Source organism: Ursus arctos, unplaced genomic scaffold, assembly GCF_023065955.2.
Source record: "Ursus arctos isolate Adak ecotype North America unplaced genomic scaffold, UrsArc2.0 scaffold_15, whole genome shotgun sequence".
NCBI classification, from domain to species: Eukaryota; Metazoa; Chordata; class Mammalia; order Carnivora; family Ursidae; genus Ursus; species Ursus arctos.
The window spans coordinates 25,998,842-26,022,052 of record NW_026622819.1 but is presented as its reverse complement, the minus strand read 5'-3'; the positions used below and the strand labels follow the sequence as shown (position 1 = coordinate 26,022,052).

The 23,211-nt window shown below is 45.8% G+C and overlaps 2 protein-coding genes across 3 annotated transcripts in view; one reads left to right on the top strand and one right to left on the bottom strand.

Annotated features, from left to right (window-relative positions):
• Positions 1–1,085: 1,085 nt before the first annotated feature.
• RXFP3 (relaxin family peptide receptor 3) lies at positions 1,086–2,516 on the bottom strand. The gene is given in 1 exon segment (XM_026506771.3): positions 1,086–2,516. A coding segment is annotated over 1 exon segment (1,431 nt).
• A 16,342-nt stretch (positions 2,517–18,858) lies between these two features.
• ADAMTS12 (ADAM metallopeptidase with thrombospondin type 1 motif 12) overlaps positions 18,859–23,211 on the top strand; it is a 292,638-nt gene continuing 288,285 nt past the window's right edge. For both annotated transcript variants that reach the window (XM_044387013.3, XM_026506767.4), the window contains exon 1: positions 18,859–19,308. In XM_044387013.3, the coding sequence (XP_044242948.2) occupies positions 19,182–19,308 (127 nt within the window). In that variant the 5' untranslated portion in view covers positions 18,859–19,181. The remainder of the gene's footprint in view (positions 19,309–23,211) is intronic.

Below are 23,211 nucleotides of genomic sequence, written 5' to 3'. Positions count from 1 at the left end.
GGGTGGGAGCTGCAGAGAAGTCCCCACTCCCAGGCCTGTCTACACAGACCTTTTCAAGTTGCTCCAGGGCACAGCTCACCCGCCGCGCGCAGACCGCAGCGCATGGCGTTTCCAGGCACCCACTCCGCTCTCCGGAGAACCGGGACGTCCCGGCTTCCAATGTCTGGTGCACTCACTTCCTGCTCGGTCACCGAGTGAGCGCGTGAGCTCCCCTTTTCCCGTAGAGGGGGTGGCCTGAAGAAGTCTCTATTCAGTCCCCTCTCCTCACACTGCGTCCGCTCCCTCCCGTCGTGAAGCCACTCCCCAGCGAATCCCTAGCGCGGTTGGAGACAAGTGTTTTGCCTCGGGCGACTTCTAAGCACAGAGTCCGGCTCCCGCGTACCCACTCACCCTGTCCGGGATGGTAAACGATACAACGGCCCCGTGGGAGGTGCCCCTCTCGCGGTGCCTTTCTCTGGAGGGCGGATCAGGATTGTCCCTTCCTTCCGATTCCGAAAAGGTTTCTTCTTCCCAAACTAGGTCCCCTACGCAGCCACGCAGCAAGTCAGATGGCTCGGTGGCGGTCTCGCGTGCCAAGGCGCAAAGGAAAAGTTTTGTAGGCGGCTTCCCCAGTTGGACGCACTTTGAGGACCCCTTCGAGAGCTCCATAAAAATCGCTGGAATAAATGCGTTCAATTGCGCACCGTTTGGCTGAGCCCCACTTCCTCGTGCCCCAATTTCTCTACATTCCTGATTCCTTTCTCCGCTTCTGGGCGCCCCCACGCCGCCCAGGGTTGACAGCTTAGGAAGTGGAAGAGGTGTGTGGGGAGAGAAGGGGACGAAGGCTTGTGGCTTGGCCCTGCGAGGCCGACCTCGGCCCCTTTTCCAGCGTCCTGTCTCCACCAGGTTTCTAAGCCTTCCTTCTCCGCAGACAGCACCCCCTGCCCTCCCTCCCCGCCGTTTCACAGGCTGCTCCTTTGCGCCTTTCCCTATCCTGATCCCTCCTACCTCTGGATCCGGCGGGCCCCCAGCATCTCCTAATCCGCTCTCCTCTTTCCCTTCTCGGGGAAGGCCACTTTGCTGGGCCTCTGCCCCCTGGGCCTGAGTCAGTAGGCGGAGCTGCTGGGCAGCAGGTCGTAGCGCCCCCCACTGTAGACCACCACGCCGGGCGGGTAGTAGACCAGGTCAGGCTCCGCGGTCGGGTGGAGAGGTGCCAGGGCCTGCAGCCCCTGATCCTCGGGCTCTGGCTTGGTGGTGGCCGTGAAAGGGCGCATGCTGGTGAGAGAAGGCGACGCGATGCGCCACAGGAGACTCTTGAGCGCTTGGCGGAACTCGCGGCGCACCAGGCAGTAGAGGATAGGGTTGAGACAGCTGTTGGAGTGAGCCAGGCACACGCTGACGGGGAACGCGTATACCTGGCACAGGAAATACTCTTGGCTGAAGGGCACGGCGTTGAACTTGATGAGGATGCTCCAGGTGGTGAGCGCCTGGTTGGGCAGCCAACACAGGAAGAAGGACAGGACCACGATGGTCACTGATTTGATGACCTTGGACCGTCTCCGGGCGCTGGCTGCGGCCAGGCCGCCCCGGGCCGCTGAGGCTCCTCCTTCGGTCCCGGCCACGCGGCGGTCGGAGATGAAGCGCACCAGCAGCAGATAGCACAGGCTGATGATGCACAACGGAAGCACAAAGCCTAGCAGCACCTTCTGCAAGTGGTAGAGGCCCAGCCAGAACTGTCTGTCTCCGCCCAGCAACTTGTCCGGGAAGCGCACCAGGCACAGCTCCTCGCCCATGACCTTGATGGTGTTGGAGAAGATGGCGTTGGGCAACGAGGCCAGCGCCGCGGAGGCCCAGATCAATACGCACAGCGCTTTGGCTGAGAAGCAGCAGCTGCCCGCCAGGCTCTGGCCGCAGCAGTCACCCCGGTCATGTCCTCCGGTCCGGTGGCTCTTAAGAGCCGAGGCCACCGAGTGGTAGCGCGCCACGCTCATGGAGGTGAGGAAGAAGACGCTGGCGTACATATTCATGGACGTCACTATGGATACGATCTTACACATGGCCTTGCCGAACGGCCATTTGAAGTCGAGAGCGTTTTCCACCGCCCAGAAGGGCAGGGTGAGTACGAACTGGAAGTCTGTCAGCGCCAGGTTGGCGACAAAGAGGTTGACGGAGGACTTGCGCCATCCCTGCTTACTCTTCATCAGGTAGAGCACCAGCAGGTTGCCCGTCAGCCCCAGCGCGCAAACCACCCAGTACACCACGCTGATGAGGATCCGCACCCGGGCCTCTGGGTCCGCACTTTCTGCCCCGCCGGTGCCCGGGGCATGCCCCGGCGCCGCGCCGTCCGGCAGCTCTAGCCCCAGCTCCCACCACAAGTCCTGGAGCTGGGACGACGCGTTGCCGCTGGTGTTGGCCGCCTGCAGAAGGTACGGGATCAGACTGAAGACTTCTGCGAGCTCGTCTCCGCCAGCCTCCTTATTCATGGTGACTGTCGTGGCTGCAGCGCCCACCTGCAAGCGCAGGTGCCTCTAGGTCATGTTCGAGGGGTGGGGGAGGAAGTCAAGACCCAAGCGAGTCCAACTCGCTGGGGTTCTGTTCCGGCGAGCGCGCAGGGCGTGCGTGGGAGCTTTCAAAGCCGCAGCTGTAGAGAGCTCCCGGGAACTGGATGCCAAACGCTTTCCCCGCACAGGGTACCCAGCCTTGGGTGCCGGAGTTGCGCTTGGCCTCTGTTCTGGAGGGGAGTTCTACAGCTGAGCGGTGCAGCTCCTGAGGCGAAAGGTGGGCATCCAAGGGTTCTCTGGCCAAGGTCGGAGTCTCCCGGTCCTTGCTGTACGATTCAGACGTTCCCCCACTGGCTTTGTTGGGCACGAGCCTATACCCCTGCCGCTCAGGACCACTACTGGGGGCCCTCTCCTCTTTCAAATACCTTTGTCGGTTTCCTCTGCTCGTGCTAAGATGAGGTTTCTGTCCTTTGAGAGGAAAAAGATAGAGTTCTGTCTGCTTCGCTCTGACCCTCTGGAAGTCTTTCGACCACCCTGCCTCGCGCCTTCATCTCTCCGCTGTTGTCAGCTCCCAGCGAGTTGCCAGCGGCGGCCACCCGAGTTATATTCGCAACCGCAAAGCCTAGGCTGCGGGCTCCCAGGGAGCATGCGTAACCCCCGCGCCGGGGATGAGGGGGCGCTTTCCGAGGTGCTGAACTTCGCCACGCCCGCCTCGGGGAGGAGGAAGCTGTGGGTAGCTGGCAAAGCCCACCAGCTGATTACCCCCTTTCCATTTCAAAGTTTCAGGAGATGGTTGTAACCCTTTATTTTCATCTGCTGCTGGAGAAAGTCAGCTTTGATTTGCGATGCATTTTTCTTTCTTATTCCCAAACATAAATACAGGTATTAGAATTTTTTTCTTTCTTCTTTACTCCCACTTTATCTTTGAAACGATCCCATTTGATGAAAGATGGTTCTATAAATTCACTATCTCTTGCCCATTTTTATTTTTAAAAGCAATGAGCAACCTCTTTTCATGACCAGACCCTAAGTCAGATGATGGGCTTTAACCAGATACACAAACACAAGCTCCATTTCTCCTTCTTTAATTATCTAACTACTTGGTGCCTGTGACTGTCAGGATTTTCAAAGTGTCCTCACATAGCAAAACTCTGGGTTCAAGTGTTGCCCTCTGCCTTTGGTATATTCTGAGAACTGAGGCTAAGCAGAGAATATATCATCGGTGAGCTGAGTTCACAGATGTTAGATACCACCTGTCCAGCTCTTAGCCCAAAGCTCTTCCACAAATTGTTTACTCACATGCATTCTCTTTACCTTGATGCAGTTGGAATAGAGGATTCCATAGACTATTTTTGGACCACCAGCATCTTACTTTCACTACTGTTATAATCAGAACTCTTTAGCAGGTGTTTTTCAGATCAGTGGAAGTAAATGCTAAGGAATCTTCTAAGTTACTTTGGACAAGGGGAACCAGTGTAAGCCATTTGAATTACTTTTCAAACGGCAGTTTACTTAAATGCCACTTCAACTGCTCTAGTGTAAATTGCACTTTTTTAGGGTGAACTTAAGAAATTTGAAATGTTTTCCTAACTGTCCCCAATGAAACTGAGACAAAAATATCTTAGGCATGGCTGTCCTCTCGCCTGCAGAGTCCACAACTTTACTTACAGAGATCAAGAGGATGTGACTTTAAAGCAGAGGAGATAGTAAAATACTTAGTTAAAAAAGAAATATGGTCCCCAAAACATATGAAGGTAAACTGAAACAATCTGGATTCCAAAGCAAGAACCCAATTCCAAAGCAGAGAAGACGCTTCACTATGGACTCTGGACTTCTCTACTTGCCGGCTAGAGGGCGTCAGGGCTTCAGTAAAGAACAAACCAAAACCAATCCACCTTTGAACTGTTTGATCTGAAAAAGATCAGCCCTCCTCTGGTTATTGTTCCCAATTCACAGGGTGCCTCTGTGGACACCTCTTATCTCTGTTTAGTAGTCTCACCTTCAAGCTCACTTTTCACTTCATGTTTTACCAGTTCTTTCTCCATCAAATTTTTATCTCTCCTTTCTTAAAAAAAAAAAAAAATTTCAAGGTGCTGTTGAAAAACAAGGAAGACTACGGCATATCCTGACAGCCCTTTGCCTTGGTTTTCATATCTGTATATGGGAGGAATTATAGTTTTCAAATATTCTGAGAATAGGTACTAAGCAGGTGACATCAGAGTCAGGTGGGGAACTTGCTAAAAATATAAATTGCAACTCTTCCCCCAGCCCCATGCTGGCCCAGAGATTCTGATTCTTGGTGGATTTGGAAAAGGGCCCAAGACTCTACATTTTAAAAGCATTCTTCCAGATGATACTAATTTTTCCCAAGTTTGGGAACATCTGGACTTTTATTTCTTTTCTAACTTTCCACGTAAAAAAAAATTAAGTCCCCAAAAGTAATTAATGTCCAGTGATGGTTTATTACACACTAGGATTGGAAGCAAAGGAAGAGAAGGAGGTCTTGGCAAGTTCCCCTAAAATCACATTTGGGCCCAACAATGACATTTTCTTCACTGTGAGACTGGGAGGGCCCTGTGCTCCTGAGGTACACCAGCCTTGAATACTAGCCAGCACAGCTCAGATTGAGCCCCCAGGAGAGGCTGTTCCCAAGTGCTACTTTTTGAGAATGCTGCCAGAATGCTTCTGAGCCTAGAATGTTCTTCATTTCCAAATCTGCTCTCTGAAAATGAACCAGAGCTCATGTTCAGGAATTTATAGTATCACTTAACTAAGCCTTTGTTATGGAAGCAAAAATCCCCTTTCAAATATGAAATGAACCTTTCCAACATGAACTAAAGATATTTGAGACAATTTATCTTAAAAGCAAGGACGATACTTTTCTCAAACATCATCTAAAAAGTTCAAGGAGAGAAACATATCAGTTGTGGTCAAATATCATTTAGGTATATAAGTTCATAATCCAAAGAATGTAATATATAACTAACATGTGAGTAAAGGCTAGGGTGTGAGTTTGGGGGAGCATGTTATCACATGGGTAGTCTGTTCTGGGTAGACTGTAGCAAGACAGAAGAACTTGAGCTGGATCTAAATGAGGAGGCAGGAAATTACATCAGTCAGGTTAGAGAGGAGATATATAATCTCGATTCTGGGATTCTACAAAACAAAGTGGGTTTTCAGATAAAAGAGAGGAGAAAAGAATCTATTCTTTCAACATTCTTTGGAATATGTGCAGCTATCCTTCACTGTGCATTACTTCTTTTCAGTCTGAAGATATCACGGATTTTTGTTTTACCATAATTATGAATTAAGTTCCTAATATGCACAAAGCAATGTGCTAGGTGTTTGGATCTATAACAACAAAAACAACATTGGCACAATATGAATGACAATAATAGAAATGATAACCACTCATATTTCACATTTATTTGGACATATTATTTTCCTAGGGTTGCTGTAACAAATTACAGCAAAACAGGTGGTTTAACATGAAAGGAATTTATTATCGCAAAATCTTTGAGATTAGCAGTCGGAAATCAAGGTGTTGGCAGAGTGGGTTTCTTGGAGACTCTGAGGGAGAAAACATCCCATGTCTCTCTCCCAACTTCCGGTGGGTCTATGTTGATTCCTTGGTTTGTAACAGCATCACTCTCATCTCTGTCTTTGTCTTCAGATGGGATTCTCTTTTCTGTGTATATCTTTGTGTCTCTGTTTTCTCTCTGTAAGGACACCAGTCATCGAATTAGGGTCCACTTTAATCCGTATGACCTCATCCTAACTAATTACATCTGCAAAGAATGTACATTTATATTTCCAAACAAGGTCACATTCACAGGTAACAGGGTCTAGGATTTGAACATTTCTTTCCAGGGGGACACAATTCTACCCACTACAGGTAACAACTGTGTGCACTGTGCAAAAGGTTTTATCTGCATTTTCTCACCTAATACTGAAAACCAGTGAGGTTGATAGTACTATCATCGCAGATCTGATTTCCAGGCTCTAACACCCAGAACTGCAGAGGTGCATATCCAACTGTTACTTGGCGCCTCTGCATGGTTGCTGATTTCCTTCAGATTTCTCAATCTTAGTCGAAGGCATTACCATTCACATAACTGTTTGAACCAAAAACCCAAGAGTAATTCTTTATCTCTCATTTTCCCTTACACCAACTTAACTCAATCCAGAAGGTCTTGTTAGCATGTTCTCAAGAACAAAAACAAAACCAAGCCCCCCAAATTCCTGAATCCATCTACTTCTTTCTATTTTTCCATTTCTGTCTGTGTTAGTTATCTCTTGCCAAATAATAATTTATGTTAAAACTTTATGGCTTAAAACAAGAAGTATCATCTCACCGTTTGTGTGGGTCAGGAATCCAGGTTGGCTCAAGGTCTATCATAAGGTTGCAGGCAAGCTATCAGCTGGGGCTGCGGGTTTATTTAATAGATTTAGTGGTAGGGAGTGGGATTGCTTTTAAGTTCAATCACAAGGTTGTTGGCAGACCTTGATCTCTCACTCTGTGGGATTCTCCATAGGGCTGCTTCACAATATGGCAGCTGGTTTCCAGCGGGGTGAGTGATGAGAGAGAGACAGAGAAATTGGCATGAAAACTATAGTGTTTTTATGATCTAGTGAAAGAAGTGACGCTCCCACCACTTCTTCTCTATTCTATTCTTTAGAGGCCAATCCATAAATCCAGTCCAGGGATGCCTGGGTGGCTCCGGCAGTTAAGCGTCTGCCTTCGGCTCAGGTCATGATCCCAGGGCCCTGGGATCAAGTCCCACATCGGGTTCCCTGCTCAGCGGGGAGCCTGCTTCTCTCTCTCCCACTCCCGCTGCTTGTGCTCTCTCTCTGTCAAATAAATAAATAAAATCTTTAAAAAAAATAAATCTAGTCCACACTCAAGGAGAGGGGAGTTATACAGGAATATGATTACTAGGAGGCAGACGTCCTTGGGGTGGTCTTGAAAGCTGACTACCACAGTAGGCCAGGCTGTTACAATACCCAGCAGGAAACAGGAGTTGAAGGCTACTTAACTGAGTAGTTATCTCAACAGCTGTGCGGTGCTGGGACAATAAAGACTGAAGTTCAAGCTTAGTAAAGGGGAAGGGAATAAGTAAAGTCTAGGCTTTCAGTCTAACCCCTGGAAGAGGCACATCCTAAGGGTAAGTTCTACAGTGTATTCTCAACATCCAGCAAATGCACGCTTTCTTCAAATACGCATAAAACATTCACCAAGACAGGCCACTTGCTGAGCCAAAACCAAGTTTCAACAGATTTCAAAGGATTGAAATCATACAGAACACGTATTTTGAGCACAGTGGAATTAAACTAGATATCAAAGAAAGAATGATTACTATAAGTCCTCAAATCTTTCAAAATTAAGCCACGTACTTTAAACAACCCTGATTAAAGAACTAAAATATAAAATGTTATAAAATAAATTACAAAATATTTTAAACTAAATCATAATAAACCATGGCATCAAATTTTGAGATGCAATCAAAACGGTGCTTCGAGGGAAATTTATAGCGGTAAGTGCATATTTTTAAAAAGAAAAGAGGTTAAACATCAATGATCTAAGCTTCCAACTCAAAATCCTAGAGGAAGACAAACACTTTAATTCCAAAGAAAAAAGCAGCATGGGAATATTAAAGATAAGAGCAGAATATGTGGGCAGCCCCTGCTATGTCAGGGATTAACCTTCTAGTTGTTGACACAGAGAGAGTGGGTGGAGGAGGTCTCAAGAGAAGACCAGCCCAAGGTGGGGCTACTTGGGGGGCTTTCAGCATATCCACAGAGGAGAATATTTATTTCTGAGGGCAAAGAGAGAAATGAATAGTCTAATATTAAAACCAGAATCTGTTTCCCAATTCCAGGTGGGAGTTAGGAGAGGAAGCCAACTTTTTAATGGAGAGATATGTCCATGGGTCTCAAAGCAGGTCATTCCCAGAACATTCCCCACTAAGTCTCCCAGCCACCCATCATCGGATCAAATAATTATTTATCATTTTTATCCTTGAGAGAAATGCAATAATAAATAAAACATAGTCCTTTTACCTACAGTTTATAATCAAGGGGGAAATCAATCATAAGGAATCATGAAATTCATTAACTTGAATCTCACTGTGGGAAATTCAGCTTGGCTGCCTGCTTTCTGATTCACCACTTGATAACATCAGTTCTTTCTATGAATCTGTCACAGATTTCTCTCTGCCTTACATAACTAATCCACGTATTCAATAAACATATCTTGTGTACCCAATTTTCTCACATTGGGTTTCAAAGACTCCATCAGTCTATCCATACACATATCAGTCCTCTCACCTTCAAACAAAGAATCACATCTTAATCGGATCACAGCCCCTGCTTTACTGCAGGCTGCAATACAGCCCTTTGCTCTCGGAGGCCTTTCAGGAGACTGGGGGCAGACTTAATAGGAGAGCAAACAATCACCTAATAGTGCGAGTTAGTGTTATCTGCAACACTCAGAGGGGCTATGAAGCAACAGAAAGGGCCTTCTTATAGCCAAGGAGGTGATCCTGCCGGGCACCATTTGGAGAGTGTGGCCAAGGTAGAGAAAGGTGTCTGCAGAGGCAGCTAGCCCTTGGCTGGCTGTCCCCTGGGCCTCATGAAAGGGTCTCTGAGAGCACAGAGCCTGTCTTTCTGTGCGCTGAAGATCCAAAATGCCACAAATACTCCTCTCGTGGCGGCAGAGATAACCTACACCTCTGTCTGGCAGAGTGGACGAGCTGTGTTGAAACTCTACAGAACCATAAAGAGAAGCTTTATCTTTATCCAGGGTTAACTTCAAAGCCTGTTTATCGTATTTTCACGTGTATCTTTTAAAGTCACTTTATCCTGAGGAGAAACATATACTGAAATGCGATTGTTGGAGGACTTAGGGGCCTTGCTTCCTAAGTTTCAAGGGAATACCTGTAACAGGAATTAGTAGTATGCACGCGTCTGCTGATTTTAGGCTTGGTGTTTCTGACCACGTTTTCACTCCATCGGTTTTCCAATAACCAACAGATAAATTAGTGACAAGGTGAATGAAGGGCCCACAGTGGTAGATCCATACAAGGGAACTCTGTGCAGAAATAAAAAGGAGCAGAGCACTGGGACACAAAATACCCAAATAATGATGCTGAGTCAAAGAAGGCAGACAAAAGTTAGTTTATACTGTATGACTCCATTTACGTGAAATTCAAGAAATTGCTGATGAATGTCCAGTGACAGCAGGGAGTGGCTACCTGTGGTTATGGGGTCATACAAGTAGGGACAGGAGGAGGGGACTGCAAAGGAGCAGGAGGAAATTTCTGGTTTGCCCCATGCACACTAGCACACACGCACCACATGTGGGCCTACACATATATGTGCAAACTTACTGCAGTGATGGTTTCACAGGTGTGTGTGTGTGTGTGTACACGCAAACACATAAAACTGTATACTTTAGGGGCGCCTGGGTGGTGCAGTCGTTAAGCGTCTGCCTTCGGCTCAGGGCGTGATCCCAGAGTCCTGGGATGGAACCCCACATCAGGCTCCTCCGCTAAGAGCCTGCTTCTTCCTCTCCCACTTCCCCTGCTTGTGTTCTCTCTCTCGCTGGCTGTCTCTGTCAAATAAACAAATAAAAATCTATAAAAAAAAACAACCGTATACTTTAAACATATGCAGTTTATTGTATGTCAATCATACCTCAATAAGGCAAGAAAAGAGGGTCCTATTATGGTATATCTTTATTGCTATCTGAACTAATCCCATTTACTCATTTCAAAGTTTCTTGGGGGCATAGCTGATCTGCTCTCAATGACCCCGGGAGGCTAAGAGAAAGCAGTGATGAACCTCAGAGGAGTGACCCTCTGGAACCAGGGCAGGAGCTCTCCTGGGAGGAGGAGAATGCCAGCCCAGGCTACTCATAGGCTCTTGTTGAGCTCTGTGGGTTAAAAGAATATTAAAAGTGGGACAAGCTAAGATTGTGGACCTTCCTTGGTACATTCATACCTTCCTGACACCGCTTTCCGACAAAGAATTTCTGATTGGTCAGATTTCAAGGATGTTGATAAGCTACATTTATTAGTGGGTGGAGTTATCGTTTCTTAACCAAACAAACTCAGTCTTTCTCTTCCATTTTTTTTCTTCTTCTGGGCAGCAGAATATGTAAAGCCTGGACTTTTCTCCTTACTCCAGTTTGAGCTAGTGAATAACTCCTCCTTGAAACGCTTTCCACTTGGTTTTGAAGATACCACACTCACCATTCTCTTCTTATTTTGTTGGGCTCTCCTCAGTCTCCTGTGCTGATTTCTCTTTATTTCCGGGAACTCTAAATATTGGAGCATTCCCAGGGTCTTAGCCTGTTTGGGCTGATATAATAAAGATGTCAAAGACTGGGTGGCTTACAAACAACAGAAATTCATTCCTCACAATTCTGGAGGCTGAGAAGTCCCAGATCAAGGAACTCGCCGAGTTAGTGCCCGGTGAGAGCCTGCTTCCTGGTTCCCAGGGGCCATCTTCTCGCTGTGTCTTCGCATGGTAGAAAAGGTGGGCTCTCTTTTATAAGGGCACTAATCCCGTTCATGAGGCCTCCACTCTCAGGACGTAATCATCTCCCACAGACCCTGCCTTCCTATGCCATCACACTGGGGTTTAGGATTTCAATATATGAATTTTGTTTGTGTGTAGTGATGTGTGTGGGGAGACCCAGGTATTTAGTCTATAGCACAAGACTACAAGCCTCGTGCCTTTTACCTTCTCCCCTACAGCCATACAGTAGGTATTCTCATCCCATTTCAAGGCTGTTAATACCATCCAAACACCATAATGACTTCCAAACGCATAACCCCAACCTGAACCTCTCCCTGAACTCCGAGGGCCTACTTGACATTTCCTTTCAGACACCGAAGAGAAATCTTAACATGTCTCAAACTGAACTTTCAATTGTCCCCACCCCCACCATTTCTATTCTACCTTTCATCTTCCCTACCTCAATTATGGGCAAATCTAAAACCTTGAAATCCATCTTGAGTTCTTTTTCCTCACACATCCAATTAATTAGAAAGTCTTGTTGTTTTTACCTTCAAAATAAATCCAGAATCGGACCAATTTTCACCATGTCTTCTGCTACCGCCGGATGTAATCCATCATTATCCTGTACCTGAGTTAATTCAGTGGCCTCCTAACAGCTCTTTGTGCTCCTCCGTTTCTCTCTACAGCAGCCCAAGAAATCTTAAAAGTCCTAAGTCATTCTTGTCACTCCTGTACTCAACCCCTCCACCCCCAATGGCTTCTTAACATGTCAGGGTAAAATCCAAAGTCTTCCTTGTGGTCTCTAAGGGCCTTCATGACCTTCCCGTCCCCTGTCCATCAGCACGCTGCCTCTGTTCACACACTACAGTCACAACAAACACTTTGCTTCCTCTTGAGCTCTCTGAGCATATTCCTACTTATTCCCAGTCGAGGATCTTTCCTGTTATTGTCTCCTTGGCCTGGAATGCTCTTCTCCCAGATACCTATTTCATCCAGATTCTTAATGCCGTCCCTTAAAATCATCTTAGTGGAGGTCATTCTTGACCCTCTTGTATAAAACAGGAACCCTCCCCTCTCAATCACTCCCAGTTCTCCTTAGCCTGTTCATTGTTCTCCACTGCTCTTACCACTGTCTTCCATATTATATATTTACTTGTTTATTCTCTTTCCCCCGGGCTCAAGCCATGGCATATGCAAACATGAGGAAGGAATCTCTGCTTATTTTATTTGTTGCTATATCCCCAATGTCCGGACATAGAAGGCAGTCAATAAATATTTGTTGGATGAATACATGACGTTTTCTCCTTTTGCTAAGGCAGTAGTGCTCAAGGTTTCCCTAATACATTCCATCCCTAATTTTCTCCTCTCCTCAGGAACAATGGGCACACTATTCTTTAATTTAGCTTAATCTTTAAGGCAAAATGACAGAAAGGGACTGGTGCCCATGTGGTTCAGGACTAACACAGGTAATGACAATGGTAGCATCTGCAGCCGCCAGCATGCCTGCTCAGAGACCACCGTGCATGGGCACCCCGTTGGCCACTAACTTCTCATTATTCAGCTTCTCTAATTTCCTTTTTTTTTTTTAAAGATTTTATTTATTTTATTTATTTGACAGAGAGACAGCCAGCGAGAGAGGGAACACAGGCAGGGAGAGTGGGAGAGGAAGAAGCAGGCTCCCCCCGGAGGAGCCTAATGTGGGGCTCAATCCCAGAATGCCAGGATCACTCCCTGAGCCGAAGGCAGACGCTTAATGACTGAGCCACCCAGGCGCCCCCAGCTTCTCTAATTACCAATTCTATAGTATCTCCACCAAGTGTTAAATTATTTGAAAGGATAAGAACAAACTGTTACATTTTATATTTTTTAAGTAGAAACAATCTCAAACTCACATAAAAGTGGGACGTAAAGTTAAAAGACAACATTTGTGTTTTGAATCATTTGAGAGTAAATTGCCAACTAGATGCCCCTTCACCTCCAAATACTTTCATGTGTATCTCTAACAAGCAAGGGCAGCTTCCACGCAGCCACAACCCCCAGAATCAGGACATGAAGTGATACAATACTAACATCCCATTCTCTGTCTCCTTTCAAGTTTCACTAATTGTTCCAACAATGTCTTTTGTAACAGAAGGAACTTCAGAATCATGCGTTGCCTTTCAATGTCATATCTCTTGGGTCTCCTTCAATCTGGTACAGTGTTTCAGTCTCCCTTTGACTTTCTTGGTCTTTTGAAGATTAAAAAAAAGCAGAGTTATTTTGTAGAGTGTCCCTCAGTTTTGGTTGTCTGACGTTTTCTAATGATTAGATTCAGGCTATGTATCTTGGGCAGATATTATTGGAGCCTGTCAGGTAGCACACAGGTTTGATTGTTCACACTACCGATTTGCTTTCTTTGTTTACTCAATTAAGGGGATATTTGATGTGCTTTTCTCCTCTAAAGAACTGTTTCTGCTCTTATCTGTAACAACTATTTGGGAGGAGATACTTTAAAATGATATAAAGTTCCCATTCCTCATCAATCTCTCTATTCATTTATCTATTTGTATCAGTATGGATTCATGGATTATCTTATTATAAGACTAGTAATTTATTACTATTATATATATTTGCTTAAGTTTTCCTAGACTTAGCTAGTGTGGGTCCTTTCATGTTAACTCCTCTCTCCTTTTGACAAGCTCTCATCTTTCTTTGAGGTTTGTTTGTTTGTTTGTTTTTGCAATACAATGTTTCAATGTTATCTTCTACCTCCTAAGCCCTAGTTCTGAAGTCAGTCATTTTGCTAATGAGTCCTGGTTCCATTTAGAGGAGAATGGTATTTAGAATCCAAGATCTGGGTGTCAGATGTGCTCATTGTTGCTGGGGAGTCATTCTTCCAATACCCTCAAGTGAACAGGCCTAGGCAATATATGTATGTACACACACATATGCATAATACTTATGCCTATTTATATTTTTATTTCCATATGCATCTGTACAGTCATCAACAACTTGGATTCATACCAATTACCTTCAGTTGTAATCCAACATAGAGTTTATTCTACTTTTCTTTCTCTCTCTCTTTTTTAATATTGGTAATTCTCTTCACAGGTAGTGAGAAACTTGACTCCCATTATGCTTGCTATGTTTACTTATTTGATCAATTTCCTTGTATGTAACCAATCTTCAGTCACCTCCATCAGTTGTCACCATCACCCCACCCCTCCTTATCCTGTCAGTATTTCAACACCCTGCTGGGACATTCCCTCTCAGATGGATGTCCTCCTCGCTCTGCTCAGTCTCTGATACCATGCATTGGGCAACTGTCTTACATGGGTGACAATTAAAATTGCTGAGGTTCTGACACCTTTCAATAGGCTTCTCCCTGTCCCCCCCTCATATGACTTGGGCTCCCTCTGGCAGACCTCCCATGTGAATCTCCCCCCACCAACCGGTAAAATCTTGTTATATTTCATTTTGATTAGTCTTAAGATGCACTACAAACTGAAGTTACTTTCAATTAACAGCAAATATTTGTTCTCTGTGCTACACATTTTTTTTTTTTCTCAAGTGGGCTGTTTTCTTTGAGCCAATAGTATGTTTCCTTAATCAGGGATCCATAGCCTTTTCAGCCATGGCTTTCAAAGGGGTATTACCAAGACATTGTTTATTTAATTAAGTTGATTAATTACAACATTAGGAGAATGTTCCAAAATGGAATCCACTTGATACAAGGCCAGGTAACTTTACAACATCTGCAAGGCATAGATTCCAAGATCTTCAGATTGACCCAGGAAGGCAAACTCTCTGGGAGCTGAGTGTACAGAGTGAGTAGTTCTGATTACTGATCCACTTACACATTGAATACACTTGGGTGGAAGAATAAAAGTGAACTTACACTACTGAGGGTTACAAATACTTACCTCCATCTTCTTTTAAGACTGCAGAGAGGTTTCAAAGAAAATAGTACAGAACTACCCTATGAGCCAGCAATGGCACTACTAGGTATTTACCCAAAGAATAAAAAAATGCTAATTCAAAGGGATACCTGCACTCCAATGTTGATAGCAGCATTATTTGTAATAGCCAAATTTTGGAAACAGCCCAAGTGTCCAACGACTGATGAATGGATAAAGAAGGTGTGGTGCATATATATGATGGAATATTACTCAGCCATCAAAAAGAATGAAATCTTGCTATTGGCAATGCTATGGATGGAGTTGCAGAGTATAATGCTAAGGAAAATAAGTCAGTCAGAGAAAGACAAATACTCTAGGATTCCACTCATGTGTAATTTAAGAAACAGAACAAATGAGCAAAGGGGAAAAAAAGAGAGAGGAAGAGAGGCAAACCAAGAAGCAGACTCTTAACTATAGAGCACAAACTGATGGTAACCAGAGGGGAAGTGGGGGGGGGGTGATAAATGGTGGGGATTAAGGAGGGCACTTGTTGTGATGAACACCTGGTGTTGTATGAAAGTGTTGAATCACTGTATTGTACACCTGAAATATTACACTGTCTATTAACTAACTGGGATTTAAATAAAAACTTAAAAGAAAAGAAAATAGGACATGCGACAACAATATTTAAATGTATGATTTTTGAAAACAGGGTGGTTTTGGTTTTGTTTGCAGTCAGTTTCTTTTGCCTTTCCAGTGTTAATGACAGCTCTGAGAAACGCACTGGACTGCCTGTCCTTGAATTTCAGCTATCCCTTGGGCTTCTATAGGCTTAGATGGAAAGTATGAGCTTTTTGAAAGCCTTCTTTGCTCATGAAACAGGGGGAGCTCTTGGTGAGGCACCTTATATCTTTTGTCACAATTTGTGTTTTTGCACAGAAAACACTTCACTGTAGTAACCTAAACCACCACCCAAGATGCTACAATGATGTCCGTCTATCAGTGTTCTTAGCCCTTCCACTTTCTGTGACTGAGGGCATGACAAGGGGCCTTAAGTAAGACAGATGTGTATTTGATTCTGCTTATTGGCTTGGCTAAGTCTTCTCCTTCTTCTGAATCTCACTACTTCATCCCGGTTTTCAACTTCCTAGGAATGTGATCCTAGGCGACTTGTATAGTCTTTTGGTGTTTCCCCATCTAACCACCAAAGATAATAATAGTTTCTACCTAATAGGTTTTTGTGAAAATTAAATAAAGCAATGTGATTACAGTGTTTAGCACAGTGTCTCATACATAGTGTGTAATATTTTTTTCCATTCCTAGCTATTTTTCAATATTTGTATTTTACATGTTTTTATAGCCTTTCTTCAGTGGTAGTATATTTGCATCAGCCACCTCAGGGATATTTTGGACACTCTGTGCTCTGTAGTGGACGTATCAGGGAAGGTAGTTGGCATTTTTTTTTTTTTATCACTACCAACCTTTGTCACCAAGAACATTTGTTACCTTTTTCCAATGAGCAGAGGAAAAGTTGAATAAGATGAACTCTTCCCTCTATCCTGAGGAAATACCAGGCTTTGGAAGTAAATTCTGGAAGAAGTGGGAAGAACTTGGTGTTAGAATAGTAGCAGGATGCATATTTGTGCTGAGTCACGTTGAAAACTTGCTGAACTTGGAGACATGAATTGATAGTTGCACCAGTAGGTGACTCTTCAACAGCACTTGGAAACAAAAAGCAGAGAAAAACCAGCAGTTAGGGTAAAACAAGGTTAGCGTTTGATGAGAAAGAGTTGTTGAAAGCACTGGTGAGAGATTATTTAAGGAGATGAATCATAGGGTATGGCTGGGCAGAAAAGGAGGTAAAGCCAGAGAGATGCTTATAGATTTTGAGACAACCAACAATGGTGCGATCAGGAGACAGGCAGTCCTTATTAGGCTGAAGACCCAAGGTACTGGGTACAAAGGTCTGAAAGGGCTGGAATTTTGGTGGGATTTTATAGTTTCAATATTTCAGGCTTGAATGACTCTGGATGACAGATATTTCTGGTCATGGTCTTGAAAGTAGGAGGGGAGAGAAAGTAATGGGAAAGCCATTCAAGTTGAAGAAGTTAAGAAACTATGAATCCAGAATGATCCATGGATTCTCCCTGATCCTCCCTGACATTATTGGAATTCAAAAGTTCCTAGAAATTTTTGCTCTTCTTCAGAGCATGGAAGCCAGGAGTGATCCCACACTTCAGATGAGACCCTGCTTGCTATTAAAAGGATAAAATGAAGAGGAAGAAGAGGAGGAAGTGGAAGAGGAGACTGAGGGGAAGGAGAAGAGGAAGAAAGGAAAAGAAACAAAAGGAGTTCTTACTCAAAGTGGTTCTTCAATGTCTTTGTAATTGCATTTCTACCAGATCGTCACGCCATTTCGCCAGGCATGCCTGTCATATCTGAGTTGCTTTTGCACTTATCTTATACTCTTCCTACTTAATATTTATGTCACAGGAGAAGAGGCTCGGAGCACTTCCATGACTGGCCCATGATGACATAACATGGTATGTTACACGACAAGGGGGATAAAGGTTGCAGAGGGAATTAAGATTGCTATTGGGCTGATCTTAAGATCCAGAGATTATTCTGGATGACCTGAGTGGGCCCAATGTCATCACAAGGGTCCTTATAAACGAAAAAGGGAGGAAAAAGAGGTAGTGTCACCAAGATGCCATATAGGAGACTCACGGGCCATTGCTGACTTTGAAACCAGGGGAAGAGGGCAAGGGACTGGGAAATGTGGGTAGCCCCTAGAAGATGAAAAAAGCAGGGAAACAACTGTCCCCTACAGGCTCCAGAAAGGAATGTGGCTGTGCATACACCTTGATTTTAGGCCAGGCAGACCTATCTCAGACTTCTGACCTCCAGAACGGTATGATACTAAATTTGTGCTGTTTTAAGTTGCCAACTTTATGGGAACGCTTAATGTCAATAATAGGAAACGAATTCATACCCCTCGAAATATGGTGGCACATATGTATCTAGTCTGAAGGATTCATACCCACCACACCTGTGAGGACGACCTTGTACTTGGATCACTGCTTTGCGGGGGCTGCCCAGGCCTGCACAGGGTTGAATGAGTTGCTCTCCTGCACCTCTCACTGAACACACATGGCTGGCTGGAAGCCACGGAGGACCAGTATGAGACCAAATTCCTACTGAACGGAGTAAGGAAGCCTGTTTCAGCCCAGAGGTGTGAAATCTTGGCTGGATTATCCAGTAAATTCTCAGGATGCTTGGCAAGCTCCCTGGTTTGCAGCATTCTCTCACTAATGTAAAACTCGAGCCCCCGGGATGCCCCCTCCATGAGCAACCTGGGCAGGTCAACTGGAGAAATACCTTCACACGGTCTTGGGCTTATTTAGTTTCTCCACTGTCTTGGTCTCCTCGTGGGTAGTGGAGGTGGGCTAGGAAAGGTGCGATGATAAAAGCAGAAAGGCACCAGAGTGACGGGCAGAATCAGCAAGGCTCATAATCATTTGGTCTCATCACCTCTTGGTGCCCATGATGGGACTTGTTCAGGGTTGAACCAGAAGATTAGCTCAGACCATTTCTCTCTGTGTGACTTGGCCAAGAGAGAAACTGCCCATTCCTTTTTTAAATGGAAGTCCTAGCTTGCTTTGGAAGAAAATCCCAGAGAAATCCGGCTGACTCAGGGGTCTCCGCAGAGCAATGTTAGGAAAAGTTCAGAACTGGGAGGAGAAAGGCAGCCAAGGGGGCAGCACTGAGCCGGGAGGGTGGAGTGGGGTGCCCTGTGCCCCACCTCTGCGCTCAGCAGTTCGGCCTGTATTTTGGCCAGGGAGGGCCGGCCTGGGGGCCTCTCTTTTCGCAGTCCCGCCCAGGGTGGCTCTCCCGGGTCTCCCCTATTTGGCCGGCTCGGCAGGGCTCTGGGCGGGGCCGGAGGAGCGTGGGGGTGGGAGGCCGGAGGAAGATGAGCGGAGTTGGCTGCGAGGCCGGGCGCCGAAGGCAGAGGGGTGGGGATCTTGGGTGGGCTGCCCCCTCCCGCTCTGACCCGTTCCACACCCCGCGGAAAGCAGGCGCTGCCAGTTAAATCATTCCCCTTTCAGGAGGGAAGGGGAATAAAGGTAACGAACCCCTTTCTGCTTAAAAAAGCAAAGGGAGATCGTGGGCTTTGCAGCCGCTCTGTCCCACTCCTGGACCATGCACCCTTGCATCTTTCTGCTCGGGCACAGGCGAGGACTTGATTTCTTGAGCTGAGAGCTAAACCTTGCTGGCTTTTCTTCTCCCCAACAACCGAATCATGCCATGTGCCCAGAGGAGCTGGCTTGCAAACCTTTCCGTTGTAGCTCTCCTCCTTAACTTGGGGGCCCTTTGCTATGGGAGACAAGCTCAGCCAGGCCCGGTGCACTTCCCGGACAGGAGGCAAGGTTAGTGGCTTTTCTTTTTTCCTTTGAAAGCCCTGGTGGTGAGACTCGTGGAAAGTTGGTTGCTCCCCCTTCCCCTCCCCCACTGGCCGAACTCTGCAAAACCGTTTGGCTGAGTCGTAAGGAAGTCTGGGCTGGGAGCTCAGTAACATAGGGTGTCTCAGAATTCAGTGTTGAAAATGATGATTTCTTAATTCTCACTGAAAGGCGAGTGTCCCCCGTCTCTTGCACACTAGTGCTGCGGCAGTAAAGACCCAAGGGGTAACTGGTAACACCCCCCCTTTGTCTTCTCTTTGAATGCTGCACTGTTTCAGTCTTCTATTTTTCAAATTCTGAACATGGAAAATGATTTTTTAAAAAGTTCCAACTGGCCACTGGCGGTGTTTCTAGTTAGTTTCAGCTCTGGACAGGGGAGGGGAAATGTGATTCCCGCCCCTTGCTGAGTGAGTTTGGCTGTGTTTTGGTTTCCTGGAAAGATTAAGGGCTGTGTTTTAAAATAACAGTTCTTTTTGGGGGAAATTTACCACTGTAGGGGCTCACCTTTCCCTGTCCCGCCTTCCTGAGGGCAGCTGGCTGCATCTGCTTGTGAATGTCATGAAACCTACAATGCTATTGAAAACACTGGAGGGGGGGGGTCAGGACAACTTGTCCTTTAAACCTAACATCTTGAGCAGAGCGGCACTGCTGCCTCTGCTTTTTTATTGGACTTGAAGGGTCAGAGACACTTTTGTGTTTGGTGGGGAGTTCCTTGCACCTCTAGGAGAAGACAGAGTGGTAGCAATGGCCCGCGTGGCTGGAGAAAGTTCCCTGCACCAGGACTGCTAAGGCACTCTGCATGTGTCAGCCCAGCAACCACTGTCTGCAGCCTTCTGGGGTGCAAGGACCATTGTTACTGACCCCGTTATAAAGCTGAGAAAGCTTGTTGAGTTTATGGGCCCAGCTCATGGTGAAGTGGTGTTTTGAATCCAGGTAGCCTGGCTCCGGAGGCTGGCCTCTTAGCAATAATAGGGACAACACATACATACACACAGACACACAGACAAACACACAGACACACAGCACTGCTTTAGCAAACATGAAGTCCAGTGTTTGCTGTCTGTGCTCAAGCCTTGAGTAGCTCCACTAGCATTCTGACCACTTGGGTGGCAGAGATCATGAGCCTGTCTTTGCTGAGGATTTCCACACAGGATTCTGCCTCCGGTGCTAAGTTCAAATACTGCTGAGAGCTCATCTACTGTGATTTCAAGAGCCATCAGAAGCAAGTCTCTTTGCTTTCCTTGGGAGCTGGAGCCCGCACACTGGGGTTGGATGTCAATCAGCCAGCACTTGCTTGTGTAAACGTTCCAGATACAATCTCCCACCCCCAAGTTTAAAATAGCAGCGTTTGTTTTTCTTTGAAAAACAGCTCCTTTGTGAAAAGTCTCCCTTCTGGCAGCACAAACAAAGCCTGTGAGCACTTCCCAGGGCATTTGGAGATGATTTGGTTCAAAGACACACATTCTCCTGCTTTGGTTTTCAGCTCTCCTTGCTCCACATCTTCGTAAGCGACTTCAGCTTAGTGTGGAGCAGACCCCCCCCTCCGCCCCCCGCCTTGCTCTCTCCTCTCTGGAAGGTGAGAGATGGTTGTTTTCCTTGGTCACCTTTGGGGTTCTGTGCTGAAATTACTTGATACTGACAAATAGCTCTGGCGCGCTCAGAGTTTATCAGCCATACACAGATTTTTAGGTGTTAAAAATAATTTCCATTTCTAACAGTCTTTTCTCCAGGATATTTGTTCTTCATCATCACCAGTAGATTTATAAGTAAATCCACATTTGGTGCAACAGAGAAATTTCTGAGCAGGCTTCATTTAGAACCAAGTGGAGAGGGAGAACAACTGAGAGAGAGAGAGAGAGAGAGGTGGAGAGACAGGATGAGAAATTCTAAGGCTTCTTGGGACTAGGATGACCTCGGTTTTGCCCCAAAGGACCAGCCTGTCATTTCACAAAGAACCAATGTCCCTAGATTTCCATTTCTACTCTGACAACATTTTTGAATTGCACCCAAATTTTGCACATTTAAACTTGCAAATGACTCCACATATCATCTCTGCCAACCTTATTTTTCCGGAGGAGGAATGGGGGACTGTTAGTCGGAGGTGAGTCTGTTAGTCGGAGTGTATTCAGTGAGCCCCTATTAAGTGAAGGGGATTGGACAGGGTCCCATGGCTGGAAACATTCTGATCCTAGATAATCGTTCACATTGTCTCTAGTTCTACGGGGCGGGCGGAGGCAGGATTTTAGGCCTGGGAAAGAGCACAGAGGTATATCCCATCTTTTCTGGGACCAGAAGGCAGATTTGACCCTCTGCCCAGTATTCTTTCCACATCACTCACTTGTGATATATAAACGTGCAATGACTTCCGCAAGGTTTCGTGGTTCCCAACCAAGTATCAGAACAATGGGAAATGTAAATCTTGCGTGCAACATTCTGCCTTCCTTCCACAGCCAGTGATAGCCCCTTGGGTTCCTTATTCCTTGTACTGTCTACAAGTCTCCGCTGCTTCTACGATCTCTTTTGCTCCCAGCGACTCTGAAATCAACAGGGCAGGCACTTTATCCCATGGCAGAGATGTGCTTCTGGCTGCACAGGTTTGTGCAAGAACAGAGGGAACGTCTCCAGACAAATGTTTTGAGTGTGCTTCAAGACAAATGGTCTACTCATGTATCTATGCTACCTGGAAAAAAAAAAAGGAAGGAAGGAAATGATTTCATATATTTTCTTTATGTAAGAAGACACTTCACAGTTTTGGTATTTTATTTGTGTTCGTTATCATAAGCAATCACGGTCAGGAGGTTAGTGGTCATAGGGTTGGTGAGCAAGTCCAGCCTCCCATGGTGTATTTTACAACTTAGGGGGGAACAACATAATCCTCCACATCTTGACACGTGTCGTTTTCTACGATAAAAATATATTTGAAAGGTCGCAACATCCGTGGAAGAGAATTATGAAAACAAACTTCTGACTCTTAGAGAATTTCATTGCCTTTTTTAGTGAAGAGTCTTAGAGATTCATGGCTCTCTAAGATAGAAGTACACCATATAGAGTTAAGTATAGATTTAACCTAAGCTATGGAATCTGGCAGGTGAGTATTCTCTCATCTCTCTCCTTTCTTTCTAAGCAGAGGGAAAAAGTCGCCTGTACTGTGAATTTTCGAAAGCACTCGTGTCCACAGGCTTCACTCAAGGTTTCTCATGAAGTATCATCAGAGTTTGTGACCGAGGGTTTCGAGGCTAATTTGAAAGAAGGCAAATCAAGGTTCTCAAGGCTGATAATGTATTTCCATAAAGCTGCAGACTGTGATGGGATTACAGTGTGCCTCAGTTCCCCCACCCACAGCCTTGTTGACGCCCCATCTTGACATCTGGTTCTCAGTGGTAGACCCTTGAGAAGCAGCAAGGGCAACAGTTAGAAGGGTGGGCTCTGGAGTCAGAGTGCCCCAGAATGAATCCTCAGCCCTCTTTGTTGTCTTTTTACAGGGGTGGGAATGAGGGCTAAGACGAGGGACCCTGTTAATAATATCTGTCCCAGAGAACCTGAAGGACTAGACAAGACCAGGTTGGTGCGCTCTAAATGCTGGGCTTGACCGCAGAAATGGTAAAATTATTTCCTGACACGTGCTTTCTCCCTTCCTGTCCTCTCCCCTCTGAGCTCTGCTTTCTATTGGCCAAGCTTATAGCTACCTCATCTTCCAAACTAAATGCCCACTGAGAGGAAGCGAAGGTGAGTGTGGGCCTCTCCCCGTCTCTGCATGGAGGTTATATCTATTTCCGGCCACAGCGATCGCTGATGGCCAAGTTTCTGTCCGTAATACCAGTCGTAGCCGCGGAGTGCTGTTCGTCAAGCACTGTTCTACATCCATTACAT